At 38.8% G+C, this 13,775-nt stretch overlaps 1 protein-coding gene across 10 annotated transcripts in view; it reads right to left on the reverse strand.

Moving 5' to 3' along the window:
* KIAA1958 (KIAA1958 ortholog) overlaps positions 1-13,775 on the reverse strand; it is a 120,670-nt gene that overhangs the window by 60,739 nt on the left and 46,156 nt on the right. For 9 of the 10 annotated variants that reach the window (XM_043927624.1, XM_043927627.1, XM_043927625.1 and 6 more), the window contains exon 2: positions 668-1,859. In XM_043927624.1, coding sequence (XP_043783559.1) covers positions 668-1,835 — 1,168 coding nt within the window. In that variant the 5' untranslated portion in view covers positions 1,836-1,859. Of the gene's footprint in view, positions 1-667; positions 1,860-7,428; positions 7,450-13,775 lie in introns of those variants that run through there. The other variant, XM_043927622.1, reaches the window with a different exon arrangement.

Here is a 13,775-nt window from a genome sequence, read left to right on the forward strand (position 1 = left end):
ATAAATACTGAATGCTAGAATTTCAGAACATTTACCATGTTGGAATTACAGACAGGGGCCTCATATAACTATTTTCTTCTCCTCTCAATCCATTCTAGTTAGATCCATGTATTTCAGAAATGCAAGTTATCTGATTATTATATATTTTGAGAAAAAAGATAAACTACTTCTTCCAGATATATTTGTTTTTTTTTTTTTAAACCTGTCTTAAATTGCCACACCACTAAAATGAATAAAGGGCTAAATTGGTTCCAATAAATAATATTGGGAAAAAAAATATTAGGTTTATTTTCATTATATGCCTAACCCAACATCATTTTGGCTTCAAAACTGTAACCAAATACCTTGATACTGATAGTAGAGCAAAGCTTTCAAAAATCATTTTACTATATAAAAATTCAGCTTCAGATCAGATACAAACCTTAAATCTAGCCACGTGATATCATCAGCACAAGCCTACAGCTATTCTCTCAGCCCTGAGGTGCACCGACTGGATGATGAATTTCCTTTTTATATCACCTGAATGCATTATATTTCGTTATTTCTATCTTTCTGAGAATAACGAAGGCCCAAACTCTAGCGAACCGGGCCAGCGGTTGTAGGCGTGCTGACGGCGCACAATGCCCTGATGTGCGTGAACGAGGGGCTGCCGCCTCCCGCGCCATACCTGGGATGCACTGGGCCATGGCCTCGGTGGTTATGCTTGGAGCGACTGTGGGCTGCTGCTGACTGGAGCTCACTTCCGGCTCTGTGTTAACTGAGGGAGAAAGGGCCACCTCACAGGAGGAGACCTGGCTGGGCAGATGGGACAGGAACTCTTCGGAAGCAACTTGTTCATCCTGTCCCGGCAGCTGCAGGGCAGACAGAGGGATGCTGATCTGTTTGTTAGGATGGGATGTGCTCACGGGCATCTGCATGGCCACGTGCGGGCTGGTGCCATGGGCACCAGGGGGTCCTCTGTTAGGTGACGCCAGAGATACCCTGGTGGTCTTCTGGACGACTGGTCTAGACATCACAGAGGGGGATGCGGACACACCATGTGGGTCCAGCTCTGTGCCGATGGCGGATGTTACGTGGGAAATCAGTTTAGCAGACCCTAAGGAGGGACCAGCATGAGTCTGAGACTTGGGTTTTGCCATCTGTGTCAATGACAGGGCTGGTCCATCTACACCTCCAGTCAGCTCTGCATTCGCCACAATATAGTAATCTTCGGGAATTTCTTGTTTGATCTTCTTAATGATGACATCACTGCTGCATTCATCAATCATTTGAGTCTGGGAGCTCGAATGGAGAGAAGATGGGACTATTCCAGGCCTCTTTCGTGCAATGCTTTGAGGCCTCTGCGGTTGGGGTTCAAAGTCACTATCTTCATCTGTAACAGAAGACTCACAAACCATGTCAAACAGAGTGTTTTCATCTTCATACTCTTCAACAGCTTCATCCAGTTCAGAGGGTTCACTGCAATAAGAGAAGTCACAAGAGTCTCTGGTCCGATTACAGTCTAGCTTTGTTTTCACTGGTCTCCCAGGGTACCTTTCAACAGGGCTAGTTTGAGTCTCAGAGGGCACGCCAATTATACTGGGACTATCAGAGTTAAAACTTCTGTTATCCTGGAAACAGACCCTTTCTTGGGAGCCAGCTCTGCAAGTAGCTGTCAGTGGCCAGTGATAAGCATGGCCTGCACTACAGCCCCACATTGCTGTCAGGTTCCCATGGGAACCTTCTGAAAGTAAATGTTTCAGGTTTGGAATGAGGCTGCAAATGGTCCCATGGCTGTGGGCCCAGCTGACCAATTTGGATAGATTCTCAGATGAGGTATGAAGGCAATCCTCCATGTTACAGGATCAGCAGTGTCCTTCCTAAAAGGAAATAATCAAAATAAGAAGCCATTATTACCCAATATATTCCCAGATCTCAATCACTTCAATTTCCATGAACTATGATTAGCTGGCACACAATAAAAGTAATAGTTAATATCATGTATATGGGCAGAGACTGGAAGAGAATGTAGGGAAAAAATAAAAACAGTTTATGGTTTCTGGCTGTGGGATTTGAGAATTATCTGTTATTTCCTTTATTGTTATTAGTATAATGTCTACACAAGAAAAAAAAGTGAAAAAAAAAACCAAGCAATAAAAAAGAGGTGAACTTTTTCATAGCACACTTTAGTTTCAAAGTTACAAAGAGATAGGTTCAATTAACCAGGAGGATGAATTTCTAATTTCACCTTCCACCACCATAAACTTCATTACTAGAGGAAGATCCATTCTAGGCTTAGATCCATTCTAGGATGGATGGGAGAGAAGGGATGTCTGACTATTTTCTGCTAGACACCAGAAAACAAATGACATTACTGGGAGTCCATGAAGAAAATGTGGGGCTAAATCTGAGATGTGGGGAAGAAAACTCTTTTAACAGAGAAGGGAAAACAGACTGAAAGGAGAGCCACTAGAGGCCCCTGCTGGGACGGGGTGCAGGCAGGCTGCAGACCAGAAGCAAGGATGGGTAGGATGGGTGCCAGACCCTAACCAAGTCTTAGGAGCAGGCTTCCCATCTTCTTGCTGTCTGAAATTCCTGAAACACTGTCTTATCTCACAATTCAGAGGTAAAAAGATTCATCCGGTATATTTTACCATCTTAGGTTCCTATACACACAAGTTGGTATATAACCAACTACCAAAATAGAAATAAATCATTCTTTATTGGACAGAGGTCAAAAAGAATACTTGTTACGGGTACTTGACTGGGTAAGAATAAGGACAACATAATGGGCAAAAAAAGTGAAAAAAGGTACAGACGGAATCCATGTGTGACTGGAAACGTCTAATAAGGCTCTGACAAAAGGAAGACCCTGGGAAGAACTAGCAAGAAGGAACACGGATCTTGATGTGTGTTCCCTGGTCATCGGCAGCTGTGAGTGACAAGAGGCACTCGCTGGTGGTGCGCTCTGTACTACGGTGCCACGGTCCAACTGCAATGCCATGTGACCCTATGAAAGGTGAATTTGAGCCTCCATTCTCTGCCCTGCCTCCATGGCACACCATCAGCAGAGTTTGGTAAATTCAAACCCTTTAACGTGTTTCATAACATGTGCGCTACAGCCTCTCTAACACAGCCACGGCCAGTCGACCTCCCGAGCCTCATTTTCTACCATGGTTTTCTCTTGCATTTCTTGTGGTCTCCTCCTCCCTAAAAACAGTTTCTCACTGCCCCTGGGCCGCTAAAAACTTTCTCTGCCTTGATATGCAGTGTTCCTCTTTCTTTACCTGGAAAACCCTTTCAGGGATGACCTCAGGACCACCTTCTGTTGAAGTCATTTTAGATACTCTTTGAGCCTCAGAGATTTTAGATTCTCTTCCTGTACTTCAGTTATCTCAGAGAACTTGGCCTTTACTGTACCACTATCACTGACATTCTTATCCATCTCTCAGACTTGCCTAAGGATTACCTGAGGACAGGGACTATGACATAATTTTTCATTCATCAATGAGGACCTACTTAGGGATAGAGAGACTAATAAGATATGGTTGTGCTGGAGATCTCATAATCTATTGTAGATGCTGAATATATGAATGAAGAGTGAATGAATAAATATATAAATACTGGAAGCACCATCCACACTGACAAAAGGAACATATAAGACCCTCAAATAAAAAACATGAAATTCCCTCCTCTGACTTTTACTGTAATCATTTAAGGGATAAGAGGATTTTCTCCCCAAGGGTGTAAACAGAAACACAGCTGCCTCGTGTATGCAGGAGAGTAATACATGAACAACCAGATTTTATGAAGCAGCACAAACTGGGAAGATCCCCTGGAGGAGGAAATGGCAACCACTCTGGTGTTCTTGCCGGGGGAACCCCTTGGACAGAGGAGCCTGGCGGGCTACAGTCCACGGGATCACAGAGAGTTGGACACGACTGAGCATTTGAGTGCACAGACACAACAAATCAAAAGAAAAGGGACTGGTGTAGGAGTCAAGAACTTCAAATTTTCATTCTGGAACTCATGTCTTTGGCCTCTAATAATTCACTAATTATCTCTAAGTCTAAAATGACAGGACTACGATCCTTATGCTTCTTTCATGATCTAGCAATTTAGGATCCTATTTCATTTATATTCCTTTCATATAACTTTAAAGTAGAAATTCAGATAGACGAGAAAGACTGGAGGCAGTGCTGGTATTTGTTTTTTGAGCTTTCTTAACATACCTGCTTAGTTAGCGTGGCAGAGACTGCGATTTGCCTACCCAGTATCCAATCTCTCTTATTTATTACAGAGTCCCAATCTGCTGGGGCCGCAATATGCTCACCTAAAACATATTTCCCAGATTCCTTTGATATGGAAAATATCATATGACACAGTTCTAGCCAACGATATCCAAACAGAAGTCACTGGGTGGAGTTTCTGCCTCAGAAATATAGACTTGTCCGGTTTTTGCCTTTCTCCCTTTGTCCTTTCCTTTCTTCCTGCTGGGAACAAGGACATGATGGCTGGGCCTCCAGAGGTCATCTCAGGAGCAGGAAATAAGGACTTAAGGATGGGAAGGAATAGCCAGAGGAGCTTGGTGATATGACGGAGCCGCTCCACCAGCTCTGAACTGCCTAAGATTCCTTGTTACGTAACGGGAAAGATTAAACTCTGATCTAGCTTAAGTCACTGCCACTGAGTATTTGATTTATACAAAGCTGAACTCAACTACTAATACCCAAAAAGAATACATTCATCTCTGGTTTTGGAAACCTTACAGCAGAATCCTTCATTTTCTTTGCACTATACTCCAGGACAATTGTTTCTCAGACTGGATTCAACAAATGAACCTTGGGAGGGTGGTAATTTATGTCATAATGTTAACCGTTTTCATTTTTATCATAATAAAATACAATTAATATTATCATATTATGAATCATCTAAATCTTATATCTCAGTATTGCCTTGTAATTTCAGTTATGCTTTGCCTTTGTATCTGCACTCACATTAGTGTCCATAATCACTGAAAGTGACATCAGTCAACTTTCAATTTGTTGGGAAACCTGTTCATGATGTATTCTTTTTTACCAGATATAAATACAAAACTACTTTTCTGCATTAATAATTGCCAAATGAGAAGTATTATGATTTGACATCAGGAAAATGGCATATTGGAAGGACTGATGCTGAAACTCTAATACTTTGGTCACCTGATGCAAAGACTTGACTCATTAGAAAAAGACCCTGATAAGGCAGGAGGAGAAGGGGACGACAGAGGATAAGATGGCTGGATGGCATCATCGACTCAATGGATGTGAGTCTGAGCAAGCTCCGGGAGTTGGCGATGGACAGGGATGCCTAGTGTGCTGCAATCCGTGGGGTCGCAAAGGGTTGGATGTGACTGAGCAACTGAACTGAAATGGCATATGTGATGATGAAGTAATACATCTCTTTAAATGTCACAGACTGATGAGAAAAGAAGTAAATGATATATGCTCATAGGAAAAAATCATATACATTACGGCACAGTATTTAAATGGTAACAGTTCAAACTGTAAAAATGTGGCAGAATCAAAATACAAAACTGCATATGCCTGTGGAAGTCAAAAGTACTTACTGTCCAGGTAAAAGTTACTATACAGAAGTAAAATAGTACATTTGCTGAAGACCCACAGCCAGAAAAAACTTAAAAGGCAAAGTGGATAAAACTTTATATTTTATTAAAAGCTTAGCCACTTAATTCTATAATAATCATCAACTTTAAGAACAACAGGTAGTAATAATAAGTCATTTTTATTACATTCTGAAACTCACTTGCAATCTCATGAAGAGGCTCTTAAACTTTTCTTAAGTACCATAAAATGAAAATATTTTTCCAGTATTACTATTAATATAATTCAGCCAGGCAACCAATGTTAACTGGTAGTTATGAGAACATAATTAGCTAATATTTGAGGTACTTAAATGAACTGAGTCTAAGCTGACAAGGAATAGCTATCAATATACTACAATATATTTTAAGTTTATACAAAAGAGAATCAATAATAAGGCAATCAAGGTATTTTCAAACTACTGAGAATAAGTACAGCTAGCTCTTGAACAATGTGAATTTGAACTGTGCAGGTGTACCTATACACTGATATTTTTCAATAGTAAGTAGCACTACGGTACTACACAGTCCATGGTTGATTGAATCCATGGTTGTTGAGGAACCATAGATATTAAGAGCCTACTATAAATTATATACAGATTAACCCAGAAGCAGTTCAAGGATTAACTATAGTTTCTAGAATATACTGATTTCCTTCAGCAGTTTGATGACAAGCTCTATGCTGAAAAATAATGCTTCTTCTGTATTTTCAAGAATTCAAAATAACTTCAGGAAAGATTTTCCCATATCTTATATGGGTGATGATTGGATTAGACACTCAGTATTACAGATTATGGGACACCTCATTAAAAATTGAACCTCAAGGAGGCCTGCCTAGCAGAGTCTAAGAGATTTGATTATCCTAAATCAGCAAAGCTATAAAGTTATTATCACCACATTGTATGTTAACTTAGGTAAGCAGACATTCTATGTATTAGTATTCATATTGTTAAAGCCAAAATCAGAAACATATTAAACACAGAATCAGACTTGCTATCATCAAACCTAACATTAATCATTAGGTTTCAGAACAACAATATAAAACTATTGTTATAGTTAATATTTATTGAGCAATTATTGATTGCCAGGCACTACTCTAGGACTTGACATATCAATAATTCTAATTCTATCAAAAATCCTAATGAGTTAGGTAACTTATCATCTTGGGAAAAATAATGGTAGAGCCAAAATTTGAACTTCAGTCTTAACTCTAGAGCCCATGCTCTTAATTAATATACTATACTGCTTCCAGCAATATAATAGTAGAAAAATACTATCTCAAGTCTTGTCTTCTAGCACATTAATGTTGTTAATTTGAGCCTATGTTAGTTTTATAGTTTTACTTAGTTGAATTTGTATGTCTTTTCTGATTTATAGCTTTATCAGAACTATAAGCATGCATTTTATGTATAAACATATTTAAGTAACATTATGATAAAAAAAATAAACCAGCACTAGGTATAAAGAAGATTTATGAAAATATTTTTTTCAAAAGTTTGGACAAAGCTTTTTGTTCAAACAAAAAGGCATTGTTCAAACAAAAAGGGAAAAAAAGGTGTAAAAAATTATGTCACTTTTCCAAAGCCTGACAAAGTGGGCTACCAGTCAAATACTGTGAATATCTAGTTGGCTTTCACCTGACTTTGGTTACAACAATTGCCCCACAGTTGTTGCAGTCTTTCTCTTTATGAGGTACTGAACCTTTCAAAGGATTTGTTATTTCAATACCAACAAATGTGGTGGTAGTTTAGTTCCTAAGTCGCTAGTCAGTAAGTCCAACTCATGCAACTCCATTAACTGTAGTCTACCAGGCGCCTCCATCCATGGGATTTCTCAGGCAAGAATACTGGAGTAGGTCGCCATTTCCTTCTCTGGAGGATCTTCTCAACCCAGGGACTGAACCCGAGTCTCCTGTGTTGCAGGCAGATTCTTTACCAGTGAGCCACCTGGGAAGCCAATATATTAAATACTCAGGAATAAATCCAAGCTTCTATACTGAAAACGACAAAACACTACTGAGAGAAATTAAACATGACCTAAATAAATAGAGGTATATACCATATTTGTAGGTTGGGAGATTCAAAAGTCCTAGGATCAATTCAAGATCAATCCTGAACTGATCTATATATTCAGTGGAATCCCAAAGAAAATTCTACCTGACATTTCAAGTAGAAAATGACAAGTTGATTCTAAAATTTATATGGAAATACAAATAACTTAGAATAAGCAAAATTCTAAAATAAGAATAAAGTCGGAAGACTCACTCTACCTGATTTCAACACTTAAAATTTCCAGCTCAGTAATCAAGATCATAGGGGTAATGACAAGAGAATAGACACATACATCAATGGAACAGAGTAAATATCTAAAAACAGACCCACACATATTTGGTCAATTGATTTTTGAAAAAACTGTAAAGATAATTCAGTAGGAAACGAAAATCTTTCCAACAAATGGTGTTGGATCAATTGGATATCCATTAAAAAAAAAAAAATCAACCTATTAACTATGTAACTATTAGGCCTTAGCAGGGATGGAGAAGAGATCCATTAAACTTAAACACACTTAACACAGTTACTTCTTCCACGAGTTCCCCTGAGTAACATTCAATGCAAAGGAAACTTGGGTATGGTCTAAAAAGCTCTGATGATGTCTCACTAAACTAACAGATCAGTGATTAAAAAACCCAGAAATAAAAGAAAATAAAACAAAAAATGGGAAGTACTGGCTCTTTAAAAATAAAAAACAGAAATAAGGTTAGTCTGTGTTTCCTTACTTACTGAGGATGACACAGCTTTCTATTTCACTTGCCCACTAACTAGGACTCTTAGAACCTAAGAAGTAGATCACATAAGCTTAATTTCTCCATATTCCCATTAAAGGATACAATTTATTATACATGTTAAATATGGAAAACTACTAAAACAACAGAGATTTTACAAAAAAAATCTGAAGAAAAAAGCTACAACATTAATGTACAATAGTGTGCAGAAAGGAGGTACAACTTAAAAAAACAGAGTAAAGGATATAGACAGGGTATTTATTGCTACTGAAGCCTACAATGTGCTTCCCAAATTTAAAATACATCTACTGTTTGAAAAACTTTTATATGTAAATTATATAAATTAGTACAGACATTAATAGTGGACTTAAAAATAAAGAATTCAGAAAATATAATACTTGCTTTTACTTTTAATATAGTATATTTATTAATTTTCAAATGTCACAAGTACCATGTGACTATTATGTAATTTCTGGAAATAGATAAATCTAAAAGATACTTTGTACATAGTAAGTTTGAAAATCACACTAAAAATATTTTAATTATATACCATGAATGTATAACATATATTTCATTTACATTTCAATTCAGTACATATCTACTGAATACTTATTATAAGCTAAACACTAGAGTAAGCTGTATCCCCTCCAAATATATATTTTAGTCCTAACTCTCACTACCTCAGAATCATCTTACTTGGAAACAGGGTCATTGCAGATGTAGACAGTTAAGTTTCGACGAGGTCATAGAGAGATAGGGTAGTCCCCTAATCTGACATGACTGGTGTCCTTATAAGAAAGACAGACACATATGGAGAAAGCCATGAGACAATGAAGGCAGAGACTGGTGTTACGCAGCAGCAAGCCAAGGAATACCAAAAATTGCCAGCAAACCACCAGAAAGAAGCTGGAAGAGGAAAGATTCCCTGCAGTTTTCAAAAGGGACGTGGTCCTGCCAACATCTCAGTTTGGGACTTCTAGCCTCCAGAACTGTGGGACAACAAACGTCTGTTTTCTTTTATGCCACCCAGTTTGTGGTACTTTGCTAGGCAGCCCTAGGAAACTAATGCACATTGTGTGAAGCATTCCAAAAAAAAAGTAGACAAAACTAGTGTTCCTAACTTCTAGAAGTTCAGAGTTTAATAGTACACTATGTAAGTCAATTAATTAATAGACTCTGATATAATGTAAGTAAATGTTTCAAGTATGGGGATAATAATTGATTCTACTTCTTGGCTGAGGAATGCAAAGGAAGTCAGGACCTGCTTCCTGAAAGAGACTCTACACACAGGCACAGTGACTTGAAACAGTATGGTGATTTTAGGCAGCGATAAGGATTCAGTTATTACTGGCTTCTGACATGTAAGATGGAAACAATGGAAAAAGATTAAACTGCAGAATAATGCAGGGGCAAAAGCATGATGATCAAAGAGCTTGAGAGTTTACCTTGTGAAGGGCCTAAACCAGAAAAAAATGCAAGGGCCAAACTTGTATAAAGATCATTTTTGAGGTAGATTAAAAGGTAGCAAGGGGCAAAAGAGGCTATTTTAGAAGTCTAGACCAGAGGCTTAAGGAATTAAAAACAAAGAGAAATACAGAGTGAAGTAAGCCAGAAAGATAAAGACCAATACAGTATACTAACACATATATATGGAATTTAGAAAGATGGTAACGATAACCCTATATGCAAAACAGAAAAAGAGACACAGATGTACAGAACAGACTTTTGGACTCTGTGGGAGAAGGCGAGGGTGGGATGTTTTGAGAGAACAGCATCGAAACATGTATATTATCAAGGGTGAAACAGATCACCAGCCCAGGGTGGATGCCTGAGACAAGTGCTCAGGGCTGGGGCACTGGGAAGACCCAGAGGGATCGGGTGGAGAGGGAGGTGGGAGGGGGGATCGGGATGGTGAATACATGTAAATCCATGGCTGATTCATGTCAATGTATGACAAAAACCACTACAATACTGTAAAGTAATTAGCCTCCAACTAATAAAAATAAATGGAAAAAAAAAAGAGAGAAAGAGAGTACAGATCTGTTAGAAGATAACAGGCAGCAACTGGGGATGAACTGCTTTTGAGGAACAAGGGTGAAAAAAGAGGCTAGAATAATTTCCAGGTTTCTATTCTGAGAGCCAGCCAGAATAGATCTGTTCTCAATCCAGACAAATACCAGAAGAGGAAGAGCAAATGTATAGGTTAGAGGTGATGATTTGTTCAATTTCCTTTAAAAAGTAATAAGATTCAGGAATCACTGATATTAATAGCATAACATGAACAATCTATGCAACTTACACATAAAAATCTCCCAATTTATCTCCCAGGTAGACAAGTATGCCTTTCTATGAAGAGTATATGCTTTATCTGACTTTGCAACACCAGTTAAGGTAATTTGAAAATTGAAAACCATTTCAGTTGACTTTTAAAGTCATTTTAGTCAGGTTTCTTGGGTTGAGAGAATAAAATTCTGCCCTCAGAGAGATTCACTGTTCACTGAACTTACTTCTTTGAGTCAAATGTAAAAATGTCACCTGTCATCCATACTTTAAACAAATATGGATTAAGCATTGTGAAGCACTGGCTGCTTCCTGCAAAGAGAAGGGTGACAAAGACACACAGTTTACATCATCACAGAGCTTAGTCCAGAGGACAGCGAAACGATAAAACAAGAAACTGCAATCAAGCGTAGTAAGTGCTACAAAGAGACAAAACGTGGTGTCACAGGAACACAAGCATGGGCGTCTAATCTGGACCAAGGTGAGTCAAGAAAAGTTACCTAGTGATGTGCAAGCTGCATACTGAGGGATGCATAGAGGTTAGTGGGGTGAGAGGCAGGGAAAGTGTCCCATTTGAAAATTCAGAAAACATAGAGAACAACGTTTGAAAAAATGGAAGTTGTTCAGTACGGCTGAACAGAAGAATGTAAGGAGGGATTCACAAGGAGTGAAGAATGTGTAAGATGCATCTGAAAAGGCAGATAAGGACCAGTTCAAGAAGATTTTCTAGACTATGTTAAAAAAAAATCCTTTGGGCTTTATTATAGAGATAATAAAAAAAAGTATTCTATGATTATAAAAAAGAAAGTGACTTTAGAATCATCATTCTGGTAATTGTTGGAAGTGGGCCAAGTTGGAGACAAGGATCCAGATAGGCGAGAGAATGAAATAATTCAGGTAAGATATAATGGTAACCCACCTGGGATGGTGGTAGGACAGATTTTACAAGAATGACAGATTTGAAAACCAAGTTAAGACGCAGAAGATGAAAGATGAGATTTGGGAGGCAGAAGGAAGGAAGAACTTAGAGATTATGACTTGGCCACTGAGAAAAAGTTTGGTTTATGCCATGTTACTTTGAGGTGCCTTTAAAACATCCAAAGGGAGGTATCAAACAAGCAACTGAATATACATATAGTTCAGTTCAGTCGCTCAGTTGTGTCTGACTCTTTGCAACCCCATGGACTGCAGCACACCAAGCCTCCCTGTCCATCACCAACTCCCAGAGTTTACTCAAACCCATGTCCATTGAGTCCATGATGCCATCCAACCATCTCATCCTGTCATCCCCTTCTCTTCTCGCCTTCAATCTTTCCCAGCATCAGGGTCTTTTCAAATGAGTCAGTTCTTCACATCAGATAGCCAAAGTATTGGAGTTTCAGCTTCAGCATCAGTCCTTCCAATGACTATTCAGCACTGATTTCCTTTAGGATGGACTGGTTGGATATCCTTGCAGTCCAAGGGACTCTCAAGAGTCTTCTCCAACACCACAGTTCAAAAGAATCAATTCTGCACTCAGCTTTCTTTATAGTCCAACTCTCACATCCATACATGACTACTGAAAAAACCATAGCCTTGACTAGACGGACCTTTGTCGACAAAGTAATGTCCCTGCTTTTCAATAAGCTATCTAGGTTGGTCATAACTTTTCCTCCAAGGAGCAAGCATCTTTTAATTTCATGGCTGCAGTCATCATCTGTAGTGATTTTGGAGCCCCCCCAAAAAAGTCAACACTTCCCCATCTATTTGCCATGAAGTGATGGGATTGGATGTCATGGTCCTAGTTTTCTGAATGTTGAGCTTTAAGCCAACTTTTTCACTCTCCTCTTTCACTTTCATCAAGAGGCTCTTTAGTTCTCTGCTTTCTGCCATTAAGGGTGGTGTCATCTGTATATCTGAGGTTATTGATATTTCTCCTGGCAATCTTGATTCCAGCTTGTGCTTCCTCCAGCCCAGCGTTTCTCATGATATACTCTGCATTATAAGTTAAATAAGCAGGGTGACAATATACAGCCTTGACATACTCCTTTTCCTATTTGGATCCCGTCTGTTGTTCCATGTCCAGTTCTAACTGTTGCTTCCTGATCTGCACACAGATTTCTCAAGAGGCAGGTCAGGTGATCTGGTATTCTCATCTCTTTCAGAATTTTCCAGTTTGTTGTGATCCACACAGTCAAACGCTCTGGCAGTCAATAAAGCAGAAGTAGATGTTTTTCTGGAACTCTTGCTTTTTTGATGATCCAATGGATGTTGGCAATTTGATCTCTGGCTCCTCTGCCTTTTCTAAAACCAGCTTGAACATCTGGAAGTTCATAGTTCACGTACTGTTGAAGTCTGTCTTGGAGAATTTTGAGCATTACTTTGCTAGCGTGTGAGATGAGTGCAATTGTGCAGTAGTTTGAGCATTCCTTGGCATTGCCTTTCTTTGGGACTGGAATGAAAACTGACCTTTTCCAGTCCTGTGGCCACAGCTGAGTTTTCCAAATTTGCTGGCATATTGAGTGCAGCACTTTCACAGCATCATCTTTCAGGATTTGAAATAGCTCAACTGGAATTCCATCACCTCCACTAGCTTTGTTTGTAGTGATGCTTCCCAAGGCCCATTTGACTTCTCATTCCAGGATGTCTGGCTCTAGGTGAGTAATCACACCATCGTGATTATCTGGGTCATGAAGATCTTTTTTGTATAGTTCTGTATATTCTTGCCACCTCCTCTTAATATCTTCTGCTTCTGTTAGGTCCATACCATTTCTGTCCTTTATACATATAGATCAGTATCAAAAGATGGATAAAAGGAATGATGCAAAGTATCTATGAACATTTTCCACAATCATAATACAGAGGATAAAAACTGGACATACAAAATGACATTAGCAATAGCCTGGTGAACTCTGAACTCAAGGATTTTGAGTTCATTTAGGGATTTACTTAAATTTGATCATGGTGCTGGGGGAAAAGGTGGGGGAACCGTTACCTTGGCAATTGACGGCTAATTTTCCTTTATCTCAGTAGTGCACATTCCCCCTCCTGTTTCTATTTCTTTATACAGGAACTCAAGATGAAAGGGAATTAAATGTATGACCTTAAACTGAG

The sequence above is a fragment of the Cervus elaphus genome, chromosome 16 (assembly GCF_910594005.1).
Source record: "Cervus elaphus chromosome 16, mCerEla1.1, whole genome shotgun sequence".
NCBI classification, from domain to species: domain Eukaryota; kingdom Metazoa; phylum Chordata; class Mammalia; order Artiodactyla; family Cervidae; genus Cervus; species Cervus elaphus.